The sequence below is a fragment of the Engystomops pustulosus genome, chromosome 4 (genome assembly GCF_040894005.1).
Source record: "Engystomops pustulosus chromosome 4, aEngPut4.maternal, whole genome shotgun sequence".
In the NCBI taxonomy this organism is placed as follows: domain Eukaryota; kingdom Metazoa; phylum Chordata; class Amphibia; order Anura; family Leptodactylidae; genus Engystomops; species Engystomops pustulosus.
This window is the reverse complement of record NC_092414.1, coordinates 17744991-17769658: the sequence shown is the minus strand read 5'-3', so window position 1 is coordinate 17769658 and position 24668 is coordinate 17744991. Positions and strand designations below refer to the sequence as shown.

The 24668-nt window shown below is 45.7% G+C and overlaps 1 protein-coding gene across 4 annotated transcripts in view; it reads left to right on the top strand.

Moving 5' to 3' along the window:
• Positions 1-13470: 13470 nt before the first annotated feature.
• The window catches only part of EFCAB6 (EF-hand calcium binding domain 6), an 89216-nt gene continuing 78018 nt past the window's right edge, over positions 13471-24668 (top strand). For all 4 annotated transcript variants that reach the window (XM_072145362.1, XM_072145365.1, XM_072145364.1 and 1 more), the window contains exons 1-5: positions 13471-13621; positions 14775-14929; positions 15228-15448; positions 17080-17171; positions 17563-17629. In XM_072145362.1, coding sequence (XP_072001463.1) covers positions 14782-14929; positions 15228-15448; positions 17080-17171; positions 17563-17629 — 528 coding nt within the window. In that variant the 5' untranslated portion in view covers positions 13471-13621; positions 14775-14781. The remainder of the gene's footprint in view (positions 13622-14774; positions 14930-15227; positions 15449-17079; positions 17172-17562; positions 17630-24668) is intronic.

Here is a 24668-nt window from a genome sequence, read left to right as displayed (position 1 = left end):
GGCGGGGGACCTTAGTTAGCAGTATGTTAGTACCAACATCAGTGGCCATGATAGATTATCTGACGGCCCAGGTGCCCATAAAGGGTCATGGGCCATGATATATAAGGTGAATACACCGAGGTCAAGAACCTCAGTGGCCTCAATAGATTATCAGAAGACCCTGGTGTCAAGAACATTGGTGGACATGATTGTTTATCTGAAGAACATCAGGGACAACGAATGATTATCTAAAGGACCTCTAAAGGCTAATAATCTCCGGGGGTCATGATTATTTTGTTTTCTTATGTTTATCCTAATGCCCTGAGACCATGAAAATCAGCGCCAGGATCATTTATGTGAACCCCCTGAGACCAGGAACATCTGGGGCCATGATAGATTATCTGAAGGTTCTGGTGCCAAGGACATTGGGGACCCTGCTTAATTATCTAAATGCCTTCGTACCAAGAACTAAGGGGACACTGATATATTATCTGAAGGACCTGAGACTAGGAACCTCAGACAAAGTATGTGCATTGCTTGGTATCAAGATTTATCTTGGGGCATGATCCATTAACTGAATACATAGGGGGCCATGATTGCTTATCTGAATTCCTATTATTACCCTAAAGAAGTGCATTAATGAGAAGGGTTTGATACAACCATATATCTGTGTATGGGTTGGATGAGCTGTAAGAGTTGTATGAACCCCATTGACAACTTCCCAGTCCATACCATACACACCCAGCACAGTGGGAAGGTAATTAAACTGTAGCTTATCAATGTATATGTTTGTCATGCAGCTGTGGTCACCACTAGAGGGAGCTCAGGAGCTTACTGCATACTAATTATACATTGTGCTTTATTACAACAAAGTATGTAGTAAGCTCCATAATCATATACCTCCCCGCTGCCCTCTGTACAGCAGAGTAGCTGATACTGGCATACTAATGTCACGAAAAGATGTTTTTCTCATAATTGGGAAGCCCCATAGTGCAAAACTGTCCCAGTCAGTGTAAATTCACAAACCTAGACCCAAATAAAGAGATTTTCAATCCTAAAAAATGTTTAAAAAGTGTTCATGATCTTCCACTAGATGGAGACATTTGCTCATGCATTCCCGAGCTCTTGTTAGTGCTGCAGCGTCTTTCCGGGACGCAGGTCGTGGATACTATGATCGCGTTATGCAGCAATAACCAATTACCACACTGTCAGGACTGAGTTAAAAAAATTTTTGGAGAAAAGAATATATTTGTAACTAAACAGGTGCAATTATAATAGAATGGCTTCCTACATAGTATGGTGTTGTCAATCACGGAGAGCCTTAATATTTTGTGGTCTAATTACTTGAATTCAGTGTACCTTAAAGGTAGCACATTACAGCAAATAAATAATATTGTCCGTGTAAAGAAAAGTTATACAATTTTCCATTATACCTTCTGTATCAATTCCTCATGGCTTTCTAGATCTCTGCTTGCTGTCCTTCGATAGGAAGCTTCTATGTTTACTTCCAGAAGATAAACACTGGTCCATGGTCATGTGATGTCACACAGGTGCACTGCTCGTTATATACCTGGTCATGTGATGTTACACAGGTGCACGGCTCGTTATATCCCTGGTCATGTGATGTCACACTGGTGCACTGCTCGTTATATACCTGGTCATGTGATGTCACACAGGTGCACTGCTCGTTATATACCTGGTCATGTGATGTCACACAGGTGCACTGCTCATTATATACCTGGTCATGTGATGTCATACAGGTGCACGGCTCGTTATATCCCTGGTCATGGGATGTTACGCAGGTGCACTGCTCGTTATATACCTGGTCATGTGATGTCATACAGGTGCACGGCTCGTTATATCCCTGGTCATGTGATGTCACACAGGTGCACTGCTCGTTATATACCTGGTCATGTGATGTCATAGAGGTGCACTGCTCGTTATATACCTGGTCATGTGATGTCACACAGGTGCACTGCTCGTTATATCCCTGGTCATGTGATGTCATACAGGTGCACGGCTCGTTATATCCCTGGTCATGTGATGTCACACAGGTGCACGGCTAGTTATATCCCTGGTCATGTGATGTCACACAGGTGCACGGCTCGTTATATCCTTGGTCATGTGATGTTACGCAGGCGCACGGCTTGTTATATCCCTGGTCATGTGATGTCACACAGGTGCACGGCTTGTTATATACCTGGTCATGTGATGTCACACAGGTGCACGGCTCGTTATATCCCTGGTCATGTGATGTCACACAGGTGCACGGCTCGTAATATCCCTGGTCATGTGATGTCACACAGGTGCACGGCTCCTTATATCCCTGGTCATGTGACAACAAACAGGTGAAACGGCTCGTTATATCCCTGGTCATGTGATGTCACACAGGTGCACGGCTCGTTATATACCTGGTCATGTGATGTCATACAGGTGCACGGCTCGTTATATCCCTGGTCATGTGATGTCACACAGGTGCACTGCTCGTTATATACCTGGTCATGTGATGTCATACAGGTGCACTGCTCGTTATATACCTGGTCATGTGATGTCACACAGGTGCACTGCTCGTTATATACCTGGTCATGTGATGTCATACAGATGCACGGCTCGTTATATCCCTGGTCATGTGATGTTACGCAGGTGCACGGCTAGTTATATCCCTGGTCATGTGATGTCACACAGGTGCACTGCTCGTTATATACCTGGTCATGTGATGTCATAGAGGTGCACTGCTCGTTATATACCTGGTCATGTGATGTCACACAGGTGCACTGCTCGTTATATCCCTGGTCATGTGATGTCATACAGGTGCACGGCTCGTTATATCCCTGGTCATGTGATGTCACACAGGTGCACGGCTAGTTATATCCCTGGTCATGTGATGTCACACAGGTGCACGGCTCGTTATATCCTTGGTCATGTGATGTTACGCAGGCGCACGGCTTGTTATATCCCTGGTCATGTGATGTCACACAGGTGCACGGCTTGTTATATACCTGGTCATGTGATGTCACACAGGTGCACGGCTCGTTATATCGCTGGTCATGTGATGTTACACAAGTGCATGGCTCGTTATATACCTGGTCATGTGATGTCACACAGGTGCACGGCTCGTTATATCCCTGGTCATGTGATGTCACACAGGTGCACGGCTCGTAATATCCCTGGTCATGTGATGTCACACAGGTGCACGGCTCCTTATATCCCTGGTCATGTGACAACAAACAGGTGAAACGGCTCGTTATATCCCTGGTCATGTGATGTCACACAGGTGCACGGCTCGTTATATACCTGGTCATGTGATGTCATACAGGTGCACGGCTCGTTATATCCCTGGTCATGTGATGTCACACAGGTGCACTGCTCGTTATATACCTGGTCATGTGATGTCATACAGGTGCACTGCTCGTTATATACCTGGTCATGTGATGTCACACAGGTGCACTGCTCGTTATATACCTGGTCATGTGATGTCATACAGATGCACGGCTCGTTATATCCCTGGTCATGTGATGTTACGCAGGTGCACGGCTAGTTATATCCCTGGTCATGTGATGTCACACAGGTGCACGGCTCGTTATATCCTTGGTCATGTGATGTTACGCAGGCGCACGGCTTGTTATATCCCTGGTCATGTGATGTCACACAGGTGCACGGCTTGTTATGTACCTGGTCATGTGATGTCACACAGGTGCACGGCTCGTTATATCCCTGGTCATGTGATGTTACACAAGTGCATGGCTCGTTATATACCTGGTCATGTGATGTCACACAGGTGCACGGCTCGTTATATCCTTGGTCATGTGATGTCACACAGGTGCACGGCTCGTAATATCCCTGGTCATGTGATGTCACACAGGTGCACGGCTCCTTATATCCCTGGTCATGTGACAACAAACAGGTGAAACGGCTCGTTATATCCCTGGTCATGTGATGTCACACAGGTGCACGGCTCGTTATATCCCTGGTTATGTGATGTTACACAGGTGCACGGCTCGTTATATCCCTGATCATGTGATGTCACACAGGTGCACTGCTCGTTATATTCCTGGTCATGTGATGTCACACAGGTGCACGGCTCGTTATATTCCTGGTCATGTGATGTTACACAGGTGTACGGCTCGTAATATCCCTGGTCATGTGATGTCTCACAGGTGAAATGGCTCGTTATATCCCTGGTCATGTGATCTTACACAGGTGCACGGCTCGTTATATCCCTGGTCATGTGATCTTACACAGGTGCACGGCTCTTTAGCATCATAAAGCTTTGTTTACACGCTGTGTTATAACGAGCCGTGCACCAGCATGATATCACGTGACAATGGACCGGTGTTTATTTACAGGAAGTAAACAATGAAGCATGTAGCATGACAGAAAGCAGAGTTCTTGGAAACTGAAAGAATTGATACTGAAAGTACATTGGAAAATATTTATAACTATTCATTACTCAAACAAATCAATTATTTCCTGGAATGTGGACAACCCCTTTAACTACTTAGCAACATTCAGAGCACTGGGAAAACCCTCTTAGATGCTACAGTTATGCCCCAGCGGGTGTCTGCCAGCAGGTGGCGCAGACCTCTAGAAAGTAAACCTTTGCAGCATGTTGTAAGCAGGGGTGCACCAGCCATGAGGCGAGTTGAGCCTTGTGCTTCAGGCAGCACCACCTGCAGCAAAATGGGGGTCAGCAGAGGTGCAGGACCTGACACCTATAAATAGTGTCTTTTCACACCTGATGCATTCATGGGCATGAGATACTGCATGGAGAACCCACTTACTAAAATAATAACCTAAAATACAGTATATCTACTGGATGGGGTATAGGGAGGCACTATTCCCTCGCTTGCCTAAGGCAGCAGAGAGTTTAGGTTCACCTCTGGTTTGTTAAACAACCCATTACTCTCTTACATCCTATCAGAGTCACCAGATGGACTACTCGTTATGACCTACATTACATGTACGGACAGATTTTTTTTCCATTTTTTTTTTTTTTTTAAGAAGAATTGGAAAAATATCACACTTTATCTCAAAAACAGCGCCACACCAGTTCACAGGTTGCAAGTGGTATTGCGACCTGTCGAAGTTACTTGACATGAACTGCAATACTACACGTAACCTGTGAACAGGTGTGGCGCTGTTTTTTTTAAGACATAAGTCATGATAACATGGTAGTCATAGATTGCCCTGTGGGAGCACATGCACACTCGGTCAGGGATGATATATTTTGTGTTTGATATTCAGTAGTCACATCCTCGGCAGTCAATTGCTAACTTACAGTATACCCATACACACTGTGTCAGCGTCTGTATACATTCCCCCCCCCCCCATATAAGTAAAATATTCTACACCCCCCATAGCAATGAATTACACAAAAAACTTTACAATTACATTACTGCTACGAAATAGGGGCAACAAATATTTGCGCCAGTAGGGGGCAGATTAATGCCATCCCCAGTGCAGACCTCCCCCCGGCTGCAGATCTGTGATATCTTATGTCTTGCTGAGTAAGAGTATATGGAGACGGGAGTGATACAGGACTCACTGCTTCCAAAAGATTGAGACGCTTAATTTATACAAGCACCAGGACACCGGCGCCATCGGTGGGGGAAATGTGCTGTAATTGTGTCTGTATATGTGAGACTGTACTTGTATGTTATGAGAGATGGATCGAATAGAAGGTTCTAGAATGTTCAGGATACCTGTATTGGGTGGTACCTGTTGGAATGGGCGTGTGTGATGGCGCAAGACTTGGACAGGCACAGATGTAACTAAAGAACTGTAGAACAAAGAGGCAACACGCTTGGTGGTTACAGATTCTACAACAGTCTCGATTCATCACTTATTGTGCTGGATACAGTCCCGGTCATCATCTGGTTGTAACTGGACATTACAGTTACTATTCTGAGTTGCAGAGGCTCAGTTTCACACTGTCATCAGCCTCTCCTTGACTTCAGCTTTCATATTGGTATGGTTACACTTCACCCTTAATGCTGGATTCCATGACTGAGTCCATTTGTTGTAGCCCCTTACCCACCATAACAAGCAAGCCTAATCACCCGCTTCTCCTACTAACCTCTTTTCTTGGATTCCCGCTTTCTTTCGCACTCTCCTACTTTGCCAGCTTTGGATTTCCTTTGTCTGCTATGACCTCTCCCCATCTGACTACGACTACACTGTATAATGTCGATGCTTTGTGCCCACTATACTGTATAATGCCTCCCTAAGTAGCCTCCACATATTATAAAATTCTCTTGCTTTGACCCCGACTATGTGATGCTCGCCTTTGTGACCATCAAATTGTATGATGCCCCCTATGTGGCCCACCAAACGCTTTATGATGCCCCACTTTTTCATTGCCGAATCTGGGACGGTTGAGAGTTATGATTGCTCTTGGGTAATAACTTGGGGATTCCCTATGATAATTTCTCTTTGTGGGGATCTAGGGAAAAAAACTCCTAATTTTTTATACTCCGCTACCTGATTGATGGCTACATTAGAGCCGTAGAAACCCAATGGACCTCAATCCCCTTCAGTCATCCAGAACCGAACCTTCAGATGTGACTCATCTTCTTCACCTGGAGGTTTGTATCTGACTGAACATGGAACATCTTGTTACCTTCCCATCAGATCCCCATGCTGCCTGCCGATGTACGGGTGCTCCCACGCCTCCTCCTGACACCCCAATATCCTGCCTCCCCGCGCTGTCATCTCTCAAAACCACTCACAGATAATACCAGATGTGTTCAGGTAACCTGGGATACCTCAACCACCGCTAGACTATCGCTGCAGAACTTCTTCATATTATAGTGTTTATAAAAGATAGGGGGCGCCATCATGAAGAACAAAAAAAAAAGGAAGTACTAACCTAGCCTGCCACTGTCTCCCGGTTCATGCATCACTCTAGTACTCCTGATTTTTGGCACTGTGTCCGCCTGGAAGTCCTGGAGTTTGAGTGATCACGAGAGGTCCCTTCCGTTGACGCAGGTCTGAGGAAGCCACCCATTGACCGAAATGGGTCATGTGACCCTCCAGAACGTAGGGCCGAAAAATGGAATGGAAAAATGGAATACCATGCCGGAGCAGAGTGCTCATGCTTTATTTCTTTTCCCCATCTCAGCCGCCGATGAGGTTTTCCAGATTCCTCGGAAACCCTTTTAAAGCGAACCAGGAATGTTATTTTAGCAGGTGACAGGTTTCAATACTCTAAAAAATGCCTTTGTCAGAATTATGAATCATTTCAGTATTTTATAAAAGTTTATTTCACATTACCTGGCTCCCTGCTAGCAGTGTACGGTGAGTCCTGAAGGCGTGAGCTGTAGGAGCCTGTGAGTTCCTTTTCCACACTCATCCAGCTCCTGTCATATGCATTGAACAGCCAGTGTAGGGAGGGGGATGGTGAGGAGTAGAGGAAGAGTGTATAAGGAGACACAGGCACACACAGCCTGCTGCTGCCCTCTCCCTGGGACTCACCACTTGCTGCTGGCAGGAAGTCAAGTAATGCAAAATAAACTTTTATAAAGTAAGTAATGTGAAATAAACTTTTATAAAGTACTGAAATCTTTTAGAATACTGACTAAGGCATTTTTAAAATCATCATAGCATAGAGTATTGGAACTTGTCACCAGCTAAAAATGACAATCCTCCCGTGTATAGGACAAGGGTTCAGGTCCCATCAAGAACTGGCGGAGATGAAGAAAAGGAGTCCCTGACTTCCCCAATTTATATTGCCGGAATCTTTTTTTTGTGCGACTAGTACACATATGGAAATATTGAACAAGCCTTAATCCATCTAACAGGGATAATTAAGAGATGTTAATTCTCCGCCGCATCCAGACCCCAGACCCTGCGTGCTGACGGCAGATAAAACATAAGTGGGTAATGGCGCTGAGTCACGCGTGTCTGCTCTGGGCTCCAGCCAAATGATTAGCCGGATGGACTGGACTAATTGAATTAGGGAGACCCCCGTCTGCTTATCCACCGAGCAATTAACCACCCCCCTGGAAAATTACTAATTAGTTATCACTCGAGTCCACAAATTAAAATATCCGTGATTATTATCATTTATCATTTAAATTAAGTGTAGATGAAATAACACAAAAAGTTTAAGAGACGTTTATTATATTATGCCCTCGTTTTATAAGATATACGTTGATGGATCGGAATGTACTTACTCCCATAATGCACTGCACGCATATATTACATCTCCTATAATGCATTGCAGCGAAGAAGGAACTGGGCAGACACTGAACCAGCAGGGGGTGTATTGCTATGTACAGTATGTAATGCAGATAAGGGAACCAATAAGACTGGGCTCATAGAAGAGAAGAAAAACATGGGCCCCGTTCACTTATTTTAGATCCGTTGGGTCCGTACTGATAAAAACAATCTTCTGTAAATGGGAACACAACGTTATTAACTTAAAGGGGTTTCAATTGGATTCGATTGGAAAATACAACACCCCATCTGATCACAGGGTGAATGTGATATTGCAACTCAATGGGGCTCATTTACTAAGGGTCCGCGGACCGTGTTTTCGCTGGTTTTCCCGATGTTTTCCGTGTTGCGCCGCATTTAACAGGGGTTTTTGGCGCACACGATCGGACTTTGGCGCAATCGCGCCGACTTTCATGCGGCGCAAATCGGGGGGCGTGGCCCTCGGACAACCCAACGGATTCGGACTACACGCGGAATTCAAAATTCAAATTGTGCCGCAAGACAATGCACTAACAAGCACCGGGAGGAAGAAGGTGAACTCTGGCGGACCTCAGCGGGGAAGCGACACATGCAGGATCTCAGGCGCACAAGCTACGTGAATCACGCCGGACTTCATCTTCGTCTGACCGTCCAGATCGGGGATCGCGACAGGACCAGGTAAGTAAATTTTCCCCAATCTCTTTTAACTTAATTGAAAGTTACCTGCAATATCAGACACAACCACACAAAAAGTGTGGCGCTGCTTTTGGAAGAAATATTTTTCAAAGTCTTTTAATACAAGAAACACCCTGGTCCTCATAGCAGAAGCATGACTTCTTTTTTTAATGAAATGTGGTTCCCCCAATCTTCTCCGATTGATACCCATCTAATGTTGTGAATCATTTTTTTTTACTCTTTAATAATGGAATTTTTAGCCCCCTTAAAGGGGAACTCTCACATGACAGGAAATTTCTAGATTCCCATTTGTACTACTGATCCTGTTTGGACCAATCTGTCCCCTCCTCCGACCACAGGGCAACATTTGTGATGTTAGAGGAAGTGACGTCTTATGGTCCAAGGAGACTATGGATTGGTCGAAGCTGGTCCTGGTGACCCGGTGGCACTTCCGGCTTGGCACGTCTGCCAAAAACTGGAGATACTGGCATAACGCAGGAACTGGGAGCCGGAGTATGATGACTACACTTTAGGATGATGCAATATCTTCAGGATATGTCATGACTTGATGAATTGTGGTGGTGAGATTTCTGAGAGCCCTTTAACTGTTTGCTCCAACAGAGTGGTGCCCTGTCGACCTGCAGTCTATGGAAAACTTTAGCTCTCAGAGATAGGACCACCACCGATTATAAACTTGCTTACAGGATTGGGCATGTGCAATGTGCACCCCAGGGCCCAACAAAAAAATTGGTGAGTTATAGCCGAAGAGGAGAGGTCTTGGTCTACGGCCTAGCTGGGTGGTCATGGCGGTCCTCATCTGGGTAATGACAATCCTCCCATTCCCTTCAGGGCTGACAGGGATACTATAAGAAGGGTGGCATTCCTGGCTGGTTCACGATCCACGGTTGCTGCAATGGGGGAGGTCTGTAATGTGGCCAAGGAACACAAATGGAGAAAGTAACTTCCAACTTCAAGAGCAGCATCAACAATAGTGCAGAATCCATCTGGTAGCAGGATGGGCTGACATAGTACTAGCTGCTTTCAGGAAGTAGCTGGAACCTAAATAACCTCCTTGGACTGGAGGCCTAAATATTCAGTGGAAACTGAGGCTGGATTAGACTGCTCTATGGTAGCTCTGCCGTGAAGGCTGAATATTACCCGTCTTCTGTCTCCAATACTCTACAAGCCTCTATCAGACTCCACTTTTCACTGCTATCACAAAATTCCCACACCAGACATAGGCAGCAACACCTTTTAGTTCTTCCTTCCAGAAGGTTCTGGTTGGACAGCCAATCAGGATGCCCGCCTGCTATTTTATGACAGGTTTAAATATTAAACAGTGAACATGAATATTAAAATATTGTAATAAGGCACAGTGTTAACAATGGCCAGTAGGTGGCAGTGATACTATAATTTGCTCACTCTGATAGGGCTTAATGTAGGAATACATTGGATGGGGTGCGCTGATCAGGCCCTCTCCCCCAACATCACATAGAAATATGACTGTGTTCTTCACCATAGGTAATGTGGGACGGGTGGAAATGTGTCTGTGTGCTGGACCTCATTTGTGCAGCCATATAACATGTTTGTTTGGTAGTGTCCATGGAGCCTTAATTAGTGGGAACTCCACTGTGGGTCACATTGGTGCACTTCAGCTCCGGTGTCATGCTCCGCCCCCTCTTCTCCAGCCAGCAGATTGGGTGTTCCCCAACTTTTTTAGATCTAAAAACTTCACAAAGACATTGAAAGAGTCAAAAACCTCATGTAATCCCCTCCTATTTGTATTCGCGCACGTCGGGTGTAATCCTTTTCCGTTCTTACACAATCGGATATTTGGGACATCTAAGCTTTTAACCGTTGGTCTAATCCTCCATCTTATGCTTAACTTGTTATCTATTTTTCGATCCTCTTCTTGCGGCTTCTCCTGAATCTCTAATATGTCGGCATTTTATGTCTGACAACATCTTAAAGCCCTTTTATCCGACCTCGGGGAAGCTGGGGGCTCCTCAGTATTCACCGGACACCTTCCCTCTCAGACACACGCTCCCTGCCGCCCCAGAAGCTCCTCTATAATTTAGTCGCTGACAAGTGGCTTGGGAAAGATTTGACCTCATACATCGCCTCCAAGAGTCAAGTCACATTTATACATCTATCATCTCATCATCATCTGCCAGAATCCTTAACCCCTTAAAGGGAACCTGTCACCAGCTTTTACTCCACTAAACTACCAGCCCCCCTCAGGTAGGGGATGAAATGTCTCTTCCAGAATTCCCTATTTTAGAAGAAATCTCACCTCTTTACCTAAAATAAAAAAATATCCAAAGTCATGTGACAATGAGCAGAGAAGAGTCAGATTTTACCTGACTTTACCTTAACGCCAACTAAGCACTACTGCGCCACTTTAGGTGCACTATTTTCTAAAGTGTTGGATACAGTGCAGCCCCAACACAAAAGTGGCGCAAATACTGTTGTTATGCAGGGTCTGATCTTGTTTAATCAGGGAACATAGAGTTTTCACCCCCCAAAAATAAAATTATTTATGCTACTGAGGCTCCGGCACTCCTGTGGCCATCACACAGGGTGCTCTCCGATTAGCCTGATTATGCACGCATCCAGCGTGAAGGAGATAGCACAGCTCACACTCTTATTCCCCTACCCAAGATCCGATAACGTCACTGAGCACAGTTCCCGCGGTAGCACATACTCACTAGTCGTGGGTAGTGCGCAGCCGACTGCTTTGGGAACAAACTGGTGACCAGTGCGCATGCGCTTCAGTCCCCGAGAGCTCGGTGATGTCATTAGGCTGATGAGAGGGCATCACACGCCCTGTGTGATGGCCACAGGAGCGCTGGAGATTCATTAGCATAAATGCAAAGCGGAGTACGGAGTGGTATGGCTAACGTGCGGCCGAACATAAGTCCCCCATACGGTAGTGTGCATGTAGCCTAAAGGTATGTTTGGTTTACAATGCATAAAACCAAATGGTAGATTTTCTACAACGATAATTTACCTGTCTATTTCTTGCAATATACTGGAACAGGACCAGATTTTCTTCCTCGTAACTGGTGAACATGCCAACGACACACTTTTTGCCAAAAATCCTCTTATATCAAGTATTTATTTAACTGTGTATCTCTGATTCTGTAGCTCACACAACCACAAGCCAGGTGCCATTTGAAAGATGAGATTCTTTTCTTTAATATGATACCAGAACAACGGTAGATGCTCTAGAGGCCAAGTTAGAGACATCTGTAGTCTCTAAACTTGACTCTTCTCTTTTTATGACTTAGGAGGAGATTTTTTTATAGGTAGATCTCATGTAAAAGAGGGAATCCTAGAAAGGACATTTCATCCCCTACCTGAGGGTGCTTGAAGTTTAGTGGATTATGATATGCTGACAGGTTCCCTTTAAAGACGACCGATCTGTTCTCCTGACATCGCCTATAAATCAGTGAAGGCTCATTCTCGAACGAACCGACCCTATAAGCTGGCCCAGGAGTGAACGACAGGTGTTGGCTCCCATCATGGAGCGATGCCTCACTTAACCCCACCCCTAACCGACTTGCCACGCCCCCTTTAACCCGATAAGCTTGGTTTAAAAGTGGTGTGGAATGGGGCAATTGCTGGACTGAGGTTCCCTATTATATATTTAATAGGGAGCAGTTCAGGAGCCTAAAGATCCAGCTCACTAAGAAGAGCCGGACTGCCCATCACTGCTATAAATACAGTAAAACAGGGCGCACTATTGTATACAATCATATTATATAGTATAACACAATAGAGTTCAACATAAAAAAATTGTATACTATAGAATAATAAATAGATTAGATAGTACAAATAAAGGAAAAATAAAGTAATATATTATATTCTAGGCTCAGAGATAATATAACATGACATATAAGATGACATAAAATAACGTGATATAGTATAAAAGTCATAAACATAAGACGAAATAACATAAAATAGTATAATATCCTCCAAATCACATTGTATGAAATAACATAAAATAAAACAAATACAGATACGTGAGATAATAACATAGGATACAAATTAAAATGAGGCACTTTAGTAACATGATGCAAATATTCGACTAAAATCACATGATATTATACTGTTATAAGATTTACTATAACCTAAAGTGACAAATACAGTAATATAGTATAAAGTGACGTTGTATTATAATATAAAGTGATAGAATACAGTAATATAGCATAAAGTGACGTCATACTAAGATATAAAGTGATAGAATACAGTAATATAGCATAAAGTGACGTCATACTATGCTATAAAGTGATACAATACAGTAATATAGCATAAAGTGACGTCATACTATGATATAAAGTGATAGAATACAGTAATATAGCATAAAGTGACGTCATACTATGATATAAAGTGATAGAATACAGTAATATAGCATAAAGTGACGTTATACTATGATATAAAGTGAAGTACTACTGTATAATATGGTATAAAGTTATATAAAACATAATATAAAGTGATAGACAAGGTCACGTGACTGGAGATAACCCCGCCCCCTCCTTCCATTCACCCTAAAGTCTGTACTACTAGTGTCCCGCCCACTCATCCATAGTAACCCTTCCACCAATAGGGATTCAGCTTCCCCTCCGCCACGTGACAGTGCTGACCAACCACTGTGCCGGAAAACGTTCCCGCAGCAACAGCGTCTTGGAAACACACACACATGCCGGATGCTGAGGAGCCCGGTGTCGGGATGAGCTGCGCTTCTGACTGAGCCCCGGGCAGTGCACAGGTAATGTCACCCCCAGCATGGCGCTCCCTATACCGCGGCGTCCATAGTGTCTACGGCTCAGAACTGATACACAGCTGCCAATCACAATTGAGCTTTCATTTTTACAACACAGGTTTAAAAAAAGCAACAAGCGCTGTGATTGGCAGATCCTTGTTAGCACCCAGTTTATGAGCACAGCCAACACCTCACTCTAGACCTGGGACCCCCGGTTCTGGTTGGTGTATAAAGGGGTCACAATGCAGGGATACTGATTATAAGCACTGAACAGAGAGGCAGGTCATAGGATTATTGACAGTGAGAGGTATGATTACTCCGCCCACACATAGTGATTGACAGTGAGAGTCTCTGCCCACACACAGTGATTGAGTGAGGGTCCTGATTACTCCTCCCACACACAATGATTGGCAGTGAGATTCCTGATTACCCCGCCCACACACAGTGATTGACAGGGAGAGTCCTGATTACTCCTCCCACACACAGTGATTGACAGTGAGAGTCCTTATTACTCCGCCCACACTGTGACTGACAGTAAGGGTTTCCGCCCACACACAGTGATTGACATGGAGAGTCCTGATTACTCCGCCCACACACAGTGATTGACAGGGAGAGTCCTGATTACTCCACCCACACACAGTGATTGACAGGGAGGGTCCTGATTACTCCACCCACACACAGTGATTGACAGTGAGAGTCCTGATTACTCCGCCCACACAGTGATTGACAGTAAGAGTCCTGATTACTCCGCCCACACACAGTGATTGACAGGGAGAGTCCTGATTACTCCACCCACACACAGTGATTGACAGTGAGAGTCCTGATTACTCCGCCCACACAGTGATTGACAGTAAGAGTCCTGATTACTCCGCCCACACACAGTGATTGACAGTGAGAGTCCTGATTATTCCGCCCACACAGTGATTGACAGTAAGAGTCCTGATTACTCCGCCCACACACAGTGATTGACAGTGAGAGTCCTGATTACTTACTAATATATAGAGACATCAGGCGATGTAATGAATTACAATTTTAAAGTGATTGAAGTCTCCCTGATGACTTATCTTATTGCCATTTAATTCGATAAAGTATCACCCCATGTAACGTTCCGTCGCCGTTTTATCTCTAATTCTATGACTTTTTCCTAACTCCCCCACAGAATAAAGATGCAATCCAAAATTATGAACCCTGGTCATTACAATGAGCTGCGTCCTCTCACCCGGGGAATCGCCTTTACCGAGCGGCCGCGCTCCTCCTCCCCGTGCCGGACAATGTCGCGAGCCAGCAGTGCATCGTCCGTAAGATCTTCTTTCCGTAAGTTTCTGTTCTAACATATCTCAAAATCGAAATTGGACAATGTTCCCCCAATGCTAAGATCTTCTGTAAGGTGCATCACGCTTCACCACTGATCATCGTGATCGCCTACTTCCTTCCTCTAGGGGTCAGGGAAAAAACGTTGAAATTCTACTTGTTCTTCAATGTATATAAGCTACAAAGTATCACTTTTCCGTGTTCCGTGTCGATCCTTCGGATAGTATTTTAGGTCGGTGGTGATCCCACGACTTCTGTAGTCCAGACTTGTAGTTCCTCATCTCCGTCTCTCTCATTGAAGGCTCCTCCGTCCTCTCCGTGCCCGATCCCGACCTCTCCCTACGAGACATCGAAAGGATCATCTTCCAAAGGGTCAACGAGATTGCGGAAGACCTGAAGAACGCGTTTCTGACGTTGGATGTGGATCAGGCGTTGACGGTGACCAGAGGACAGCTCTACCGCGTCCTGAAGAACTTCATCCTCCCCCTCACTCCTCCGCAGTTTGAGGAGCTGTTATCGAAGGTGAGGGGTCATAGTGATACTCATGAGGGGGTCACACTTCTCCACCAGGGTGTGTCCCAGACATGGAAAATTGGACCATAGCCTCCCCTTTAAATTTGCATTCCCTTTAAATTTGCATCCTATAGTGCAAGGAACTGTCTCACTGCTACATGGATCCTGTAATTCACAATTGGGGTGGGGTGTGTGTGTGTAGGGGGGGGCGGGGGGGTTAACACTCCCCAAGATTTTGCTATTGATCCCCAATTCTTAATGTATAAGATAACTGGGATCGAGGGCCATTAACATTTTTTTCAATTGTTTGGACGATTGTTATGGTTTCTTCACTCCTTACCAAGTACAGTGCCATATATTATATAGTGGCTATGCTTGGTATTGCAGTTCAGCCCCCATTCATTTGATGGCCATGTGACTGATTAATATGACATCATAGGCCCTGAAGCAGACCGGGTGTTCACTAGAGCCCACCAACCACATCAAAACATCCTAAATCCCAAACAATCTGATTTTGATCCTCCTGTGCTTAGGATGGAACTGAAGAAGCCCTCGAAGCACCAATGAGGCATGTATTAGGCACCAATGTGTATAGATACAGGCACCATGACTGTGGTAATCTTCTTGTATTTGTTATTCTTCCAAAAATCACAGTTTATAATTATGCTAATGAGTCCCAAGGGCTCTGGGGGTTGTTACCAGAGCCCATCCTTGCCATTTCTTCATATGCTGTTAAACTGTCTCCTCTGCTCCCTCAGCACTACCCGCTCCTTCTGCCTGATGCAAATTTCACACAGTGGGGAGTGCTTCTGTGCAGTGTAACATCCTGTGAAACTGCAAGGGGCTCTCTTAACACACTTCTGGCTCATTAGCATAATTATAAAAGTATATTTTAGAAGGGAGGAGCCCATGCATAATAAATATAAGAAGATTACCACAGTCGCGGTGCCTGGATCTATGAGTAATGTCCCGGGTTTATCATGTTAATAATCTTTATATAGCGCCATCATATACATATAAAATAAGACATTACAGATTTAAGTCATAAGGCACAATAGTAGTGAGGGCCCTGATCACAAGAGATTACAGTCTATGAGGATGAGGGGGTGACACAAGAGCTTACAGTCTATGAGGATGAGGGGGTGACACAAGAGCTTACAGTCTATGAGGATGAGGGGGTGACACAAGAGCTTACAGTCTATGAGGATGAGGGGGTGACACAAGAGCTTACAGTCTATGAGGATGAGGGGGGACACAAGAGCTTACAGTCTATGAGGGGGTGACACAAGAGCTTACAGTCTATGAGGGTAAGGAAGGGAATTCCTATAAGGGAATGGGAGCAGTGGAGATACAGGAGCGCTGTGTTCACTCTCTTACTATTAAAAGGAGCAGAAGGACAGATACTCAGCCCACTGCTTCACTTTTTGGCGAGAATGTGACCCCCTTTCTCTATATGGCCGAGATCCCATTCTTGTGATCAGTGGGGCTCCCAGCAGTCAGACCCTAAACGATCAGCTTGTTATCCGCACGATAGGGGATAATTTCCAACTTTGTACAACCCCATCAACCACTGGGATCAGCAGTCAGGAGTCTAATCTGTACTGACAACCTTGTTACAATATTATCTTCTCTCTCCGTAGATCCCCGTCCTTGATAACGGCACAATCCCATATCTGGAGTTTCTGGCACAATTCCACCGAGCTGGCACCAGCGGGTCCCTAGTGAAGCGGAGGTAGGTGATGCACAATTAACATATTACATTGTACATAATAGACCTATAAATCTATAGAAATCTGCCTTGTAACCTCCTGCAGTCTATTGCACATAGTAGTCCGCAGGTGGTTACACACGCAGCTGACAAAACACGGAACATAGCAACGTGGCCGGGGTTGTGTTTACTTGGGAAACCTGGCGCTGTCCATGGTAGTAGTACAGCCAAGTACAAGCCCTGAATACAAGGTATCAGAGCAGAGAAGACGTATAGGGAGTACACATCAGAGAATACCCTGCCAGGTATATGGAGGATAAACCATCTATAATCATTTCTGGACAACCCCTTGAAATTCTTAAGATGACCTGATACCATTGACTTCTTGCTTATAATTATTTCCATGATTTTTCAGATGGAGCTGTTCTCAAGCAAACCAAGTAATGACTCTCAACGAGCTGGAGACCCGACTAAAGCAAATGGTAAAAATGTCACAGATTTACATATTCTAAACACTCATATAAAAGGAAACAGCCTCATAAATCAGGCGCATCATGAAAGGTCATGGGGCTATCATATGATATGATATAGTGTCATCCAATCTGGATTCTGACCAGTCTAGGATACATCCCTTTCAAAAGGAGAATAGTAATTCCTATGATGAGGCTAATAACTTGCAACGGTTGTTGTCCATTCCTTTGCAATGACATGAGAAGGTCAGAGCCGTTCTCTATGCTTAGTTACATATCACAAGTTATGTACCAATGAAAATATTAGCTCTTCACACAAAAAACAAGCCCTTACACTCAAGATATAAAGTTCCTGAACAGTACCAATGAAAATATCAACGTATCTCACAAAATCAAGCCCTTAAACAAAAGATATGTTCTTTTTTAAAACTGTTCCAATGAAAATGCCTACTCATTCCACAAAAACAAGCCCTTACAGACAAGATAAGTACATCAGAACCCTGCCAACTAAAGTATCAACTCATCCCGCAAAAACAAGATATGTGCCAACGAAAATATCATCTGATCCCGCAAAAAACAAGTCTGTACAGAAGAACGGCGCCATGAAAATGTCACCTCAGTTTCACAAAAAGCTATTCCTCAAAAACAAGATGGGTGCTTTAGAACGTCGCCAATGAAAATCTAAACTCGTCCCACAAAAACAAGTCCTCACCCAAAGATATGGAATTCAGAACGGCACCATTGAGGAAAATGTCACCTCATCCCACAAATATACAAGAACTCACACACATTGGGCCAGATTTACTTACCCGGTCCTGTCGCGATCCCTCGGCACGTTGTCCGACCAGGATTTGGGTCTGCCGCAATTCACTAAGCTCGTGCGCCCGTGTTCTTGAATCCTTCGCTTCTGTTCTGAGGTCCGCCGGAGTTCACCTTCTTCGTCCCGGTGCATGTAAGTGCTTGATCTTGCGACACAAATCCTGTTTTAAATTCCGCGGTTTATCCGAATCCGTCGGGTTGTCCGACGTCCAGGCCCCCCCGATTTGTGTCCTGTGCAAGCCGGCGCCGTTGCACCAAAATCCGATTGCGTGTGCCAAAATCCCAGGGTAATTTGACGCAAAACGGAAATCGACGAAAATGCGTCCGACAGACCCTTAGTAAATGAGCCCCATTAAATGTACATTAGAATAGTTCCTAAAAAAGCTCATCCCACAAGAAAAAAACAAGTTCTCCTACATACGGCAGCTCTGAAGGCTCCATGTTAATGAGTACATGCGATGCAGGGTCTTGTGGTTCTCATAGAGTTAACTATATTTTATCTGGCGTAAATGACACTTTTTTTTTCATACATGATACAGAGATGGGTAGCAGGTGTGAATTTGCACCTTCCAGGGGTGGAAGGGAGAGGAGACATCTGCCTCAGCCTCCTGTAGCACGGCTAGTGTTATCTCACCAGTAGGTAACACGTGAAGTGTTTCCAGGCTGATGAATTCATGGATACGGCGAGGAGGCACATTGTTACCGCACGTATGGCGCCGCGCGTTCCCCATGGTACAGGCAACTATGTATTGTTAGATTACTATATAGAAGAGCTTGGGGGTAGTTGTCTCACATTATATATATATATATATATATATATATATATATATATATATATATATATATATATATATATTATACTTTGGTTACTAATGTATCATGATATGTAACATCTCTGCTTGCTGGAAGAGAGTGAAAACATTCACTGGGTCATCCAAGGCTTCAAATCCATGCTGGTCATGTACAGAACATGCATACATGGGAGGCTGCACTACTAGAGAGAGTGTTGGGACAAAACAACCTACCGTACAACATTTGGTTCTTCATTGTTAGGACATTTTAATACCCGCCCCCGAGGAACACTCTCAAATCCTAATACTGGAGACCCCCCAGAGCAGACTTCTAATAGTGGAGACCCCCCAGAGCAGACTCCTAATAGTGGAGACCCCCAGAGCAGACTCTTCATAGTGGAGACCCCCAGAGCAGACTCTTCATAGTGGAGATCCCCAGAGCAGACTCTTCATAGTGGAGACCCCCAGAGGAGAGCCCTAATAGTGGAGCCCCCCAGAGCAGACCCCTAAATGTGGAGACCCCCCAGAGCAGACTCCTAATAGCGGAGATCCCCAGAGCAGACTCCTAATAGTGGAGACCCCCCAGAGCAGACTCCTAATACTGGAGACCCCCCTAGAGCAGACTCCTAATAGTACAGACCCCCAGAGTAGACTCCTAATACTGGAGACCCCCCCCCCCCCCAGAGCAGACTCTTAATACTGTAGACCCCAGAGCAGACTCTTAATACTGTAGACCCCAGAGCAGACTCCTAATACTGTAGACCCCAGAGCAGACTCCTAATACTCTAGACCCCAGAGCAGACTCTTAATACTGTAGACCCCAGAGCAGACTCCTAATACTGTAGACCTCCAGAGCAGACTCCTAATACTGGAGACCCCCCCAGTGCAGACTCCTAATACTGGAGACCCCCCCCCCAGAGCAGACTCCTAATACTGGAGACCCTCCCAGAGCAGACCCAAAATACAGGAGACCCCCCCAGTGCAGACTCCTAATACTGGAGACCCCCCAGAGCAGACCCAAAATACAGGAGACCCCCCAGAGCAGACTCCTAATACTGGAGACCCCAGAGCAGACCCCTAATACTGTAGACCCCCAGAGCAGACCCAAAATACAGGAGAACCCCCAGAGCAGATTCCTAATACTGGAGACCCCCCCAGAGCAGACTCCTAATACTGGAGACCCCCCCAGAGCAGACTCCTAATACTGGAGACCCCCCCAGAGCAGACTCCTAATACTGGAGACCCCCCCAGAGCAGACTCCTAATACTGGAGACCCCCCCAGAGCAGACTCCTAATACTGGAGACCCCCCCAGAGCAGACTCCTAATACTGGAGACCCCCCCAGAGCAGACTCCTAATACTGGAGACCCCCCCAGAGCAGACTCCTAATACTGGAGACCCCCCCAGAGCAGACTCCTAATACTGGAGACCCCCCCAGAGCAGACTCCTAATACTGGAGACCCCCCCAGAGCAGACTCCTAATACTGGAGACCCTCAGAGCAGACTCCTAATACTGGAGACCCCCCAGAGCAGACCCCTAATACTGTAGACCCCCAGAGCAGACTCCTAATACTGGAGACCGCCAGAGCAGACTCCTAATACTGGAGACCCCAGAGCAGACCCCTAATACTGGAGACCCCCAGAGCAGACTCCTAATACTGGAGACCGCCAGAGCAGACTCCTAATACTGGAGACCCCAGAGCAGACTCCTAATACTGGAGACCCCCAGAGCAGACTCCTAATACTGGAGACCGCCAGAGCAGACTCCTAATACTGGAGACCCCAGAGCAGACCCCTAATACTGGAGACCCCCAGAGCAGACCCAAAATACTGGAGACCCCCCAGAGCAGACTCCTAATACTGGAGACCCCCCAGAGCAGACTCCTAATAGTGGAGACCCCCCCCAGAGCAGACTCCTAATAGTGGAGACCCCCCCAGAGCAGACCCCTAATACTGTAGACCCCCAGAGCAGACTCCTAATACTGGAGACCGCCAGAGCAGACTCCTAATACTGGAGACCCCAGAGCAGACCCCTAATACTGGAGACCCCCAGAGCAGACTCCTAATACTGGAGACCGCCAGAGCAGACTCCTAATACTGGAGACCCCAGAGCAGACTCCTAATACTGGAGACCCCCAGAGCAGACTCCTAATACTGGAGACCGCCAGAGCAGACTCCTAATACTGGAGACCCCAGAGCAGACCCCTAATACTGGAGACCCCCAGAGCAGACCCAAAATACTGGAGACCCCCCAGAGCAGACTCCTAATACTGGAGACCCCCCAGAGCAGACTCCTAATAGTGGAGACCCCCCCCAGAGCAGACTCCTAATAGTGGAGACCCCCCCAGAGCAGACTCCTAATAGTGGAGACCCCCCCAGAGCAGACTCCTAATAGTGGAGACCCCCCAGAGTAGACTCCTAATAGTGGAGACCCCCCCAGAGTAGACTCCTAATACTGGAGACCTCCAGAGCAGATCTATAATACTGGAGACCCCCCAGAGCAGACTCCTAATACTGGAGACCCCAGAGCAGACCCCTAATACTGGAGACCCCCAGAGCAGACCCAAAATACAGGAGAACCCCCAGAGCAGACTCCTAATACTGGAGACCCCCCAGAGCAGACTCCTAATAGTGGAGACCCCAAAAAAGGGCCCCTATATAAAATATGAACTACCCTCCAAACTCCAAAACTCACAAAAACCAAAAAACAAGAGAGCTTATAGTTATGGCAAACAAATACACTTTATTCAAAAATACCACATACAAAATAAAATAAATCGATTGATAGATTACTTTCAGAAGGGATTCCTGAAAGTCAGAAATTGAGGGGGAACAAGACAGTGTCCCAGATGGAAATGGACAAGTATTATAAAAAAGGTTTAAAGCTTGTTGCCTCATTGAGACCTTTCGGCTGCACAGTGTCTAGGAGGGTGATCCATCTCAACTCTTTCTGTAAGAGTCTCTTCTTCTTGTCACCCCCCCTGGATCCCATGATAATCCTGTCTATACCCCTAACTGTGAGTCCCCTGGGGTTGCAGTCATGTTTATCACGGAAGTGTCGCGGAACCGGCTGTAGTTTAAGGTCTTTTAGGGGGCCCGGCGCGACCTCATGGAGCCGGCGTGTCACGCGATAGGCGCGTCTGTAAACGGATACGCTGTGTGAGCCTATTTAAGATAAGCACAACATTTTGATATTACCTCCTGACGAAGCATCAGTGCGAAACGCGCGTCGGGGTATTCCTGCTGGCTCTCCCCCTGTTTGCCTCTGTGCCGTCTACATTATGCCTTTGGGTAAGTGTGGCCGCTTTTTTGACTTTGCTTTCTGACTTGATGTATAGGCACCGGATGGTACCTCCGGTTGAGTGCACAGTTATTGCGACATATAGGTCCACTGCCCTTCATTATAGTCCTACTTTTGGACATTATAGATTTTTGGATATATTTCTTGGCACAATTTTTGGGGGCACATACAGGGTTAGGGGAGCCATAGGTTCTCTGTGTTTGTCCCATTTCCATCTGGGACACTGTCTTGTTCCCCCTCAATTTCTGACTTTCAGGAATCCCTTCTGAAAGTAATCTATCAATCGATTTATTTTATTTTGTATGTGGTATTTTTGAATAAAGTGTATTTGTTTGCCATAACTATAAGCTCTCTTGTTTTTTGGTTTTTTTCCTAATAGTGGAGACCCCCCAGAGTAGACTCCTAATAGTGGAGACCCCCCAGAGTAGACTCCTAATACTGGAGACCCCCCAGAGTAGACTCCTAATACTGGAGACCCCCCAGAGCAGACTCCTAATAGTGGAGACCCCCCCAGAGCAGACTCCTAATAGTGGAGACCCCCCAGAGTAGACTCCTAATAGTGGAGACCCCCCAGAGTAGACTCCTAATACTGGAGACCCCCCAGAGTAGACTCCTAATACTGGAGACCCCCCAGAGTAGACTCCTAATACTGGAGACCCCCCAGAGCAGACTCCTAATAGTGGAGACCCCCCCCCCAGAGCAGACTCCTAATAGTGGAGACCCCCCAGAGTAGACTCCTAATACTGGAGACCCCCCAGAGTAGACTCCTAATACTGGAGACCCCCCAGAGTAGACTCCTAATACTGGAGACCCCCCAGAGTAGACTCCTAATACTGGAGACCCCCCAGAGTAGACTCCTAATACTGGAGACCCCCCAGAGCAGACTCCTAATAGTGGAGACCCCCCCCCCAGAGCAGACTCCTAATATTGGAGACCCCCCAGAGCAGACTCCTAATATTGGAGACCCCCCAGAGCAGACTCCTAATATTGGAGACCCCCCAGAGCAGACTCCTAATAGTGGGGACCCCCCCAGAGCAGACCCCTAATACTATAAGGGGTGGCCTTGTGGGGACATGTGCTGTTCCTCCTGCGTCTCTCGCATTCTCATACCTCGCTCTGCTATATTACGCTGCCCTCAGGTTTTCAGGTTAGTGGCGGCTTTTGCTGCTGATAATTAAAATCTAGGTTAATTAGGATTAGCTAATTAGGTAGTAATTAGAGACACCTTGTTACAGCTGCCTGATCCTGCTGTAACGTGCAGATCGGGTGATTTTCCTGCCACATTTAACTCATTAGCATTTATCGCAGTCATAGAGTATTAATACATCGTTACCAATATCATTGATGAGGTGCAATGCACCATCCCGCCCTGCAGGTGGCGCTGCTGCTTTTTCCACTCTTAGGGGATTTTAACTTTTGCAGCAAAGATTCTATGTGATAATCGCTTATTGCTACGCAGCTCCTACAGCTCTGTATAGTATCCTGGATATACAGGATAGGAGTAGTAGTACTGTGCTGTGTCCATATATACAGGATAGGAGTAGTAGTACTGTGCTGTGCCCATATATACTGGATAGGAGTAGTAGTACTGTGCTGTGTCCATATATACAGGATAGGAGTAGTAGTACTGTTCTGTGTTCATATATACAGGATAGGAGTACTAGTACTGTGCTGTGTCCATATATACAGGATAGGAGTAGTAGTACTGTGCTGTGCCCATATATACTGGATAGGAGTAGTAGTACTGTGCTGTGCCCATATATACAGCATAGGAGTAGTAGTACTGTGCTGTGCCCATATATACAGGAGAGGAGTAGTAGTACTGTGCCCATATATACAGGATAGGAGTAGTAGTACTGTGCTGTGCCCATATATACAGGATAGGAGTAGTAGTACTGTGCTGTGCCCATGTATACAGGATAGGAGTAGTAGTACTGTGCTGTGCCCATATATACAGGATAGGAGTAGTAGTACTGTGCCCATATATACAGGATAGGAGTAGTAGTACTGTGCTTTGCCTATATATACAGGATAGGAGTAGTAGTACTGTGCTTTGCCTATATATACAGGATAGGAGTAGTAGTACTGTGCTGTGCCCATATATACAGGATAGGAGTAGTAGTACTGTGCCCATATATACA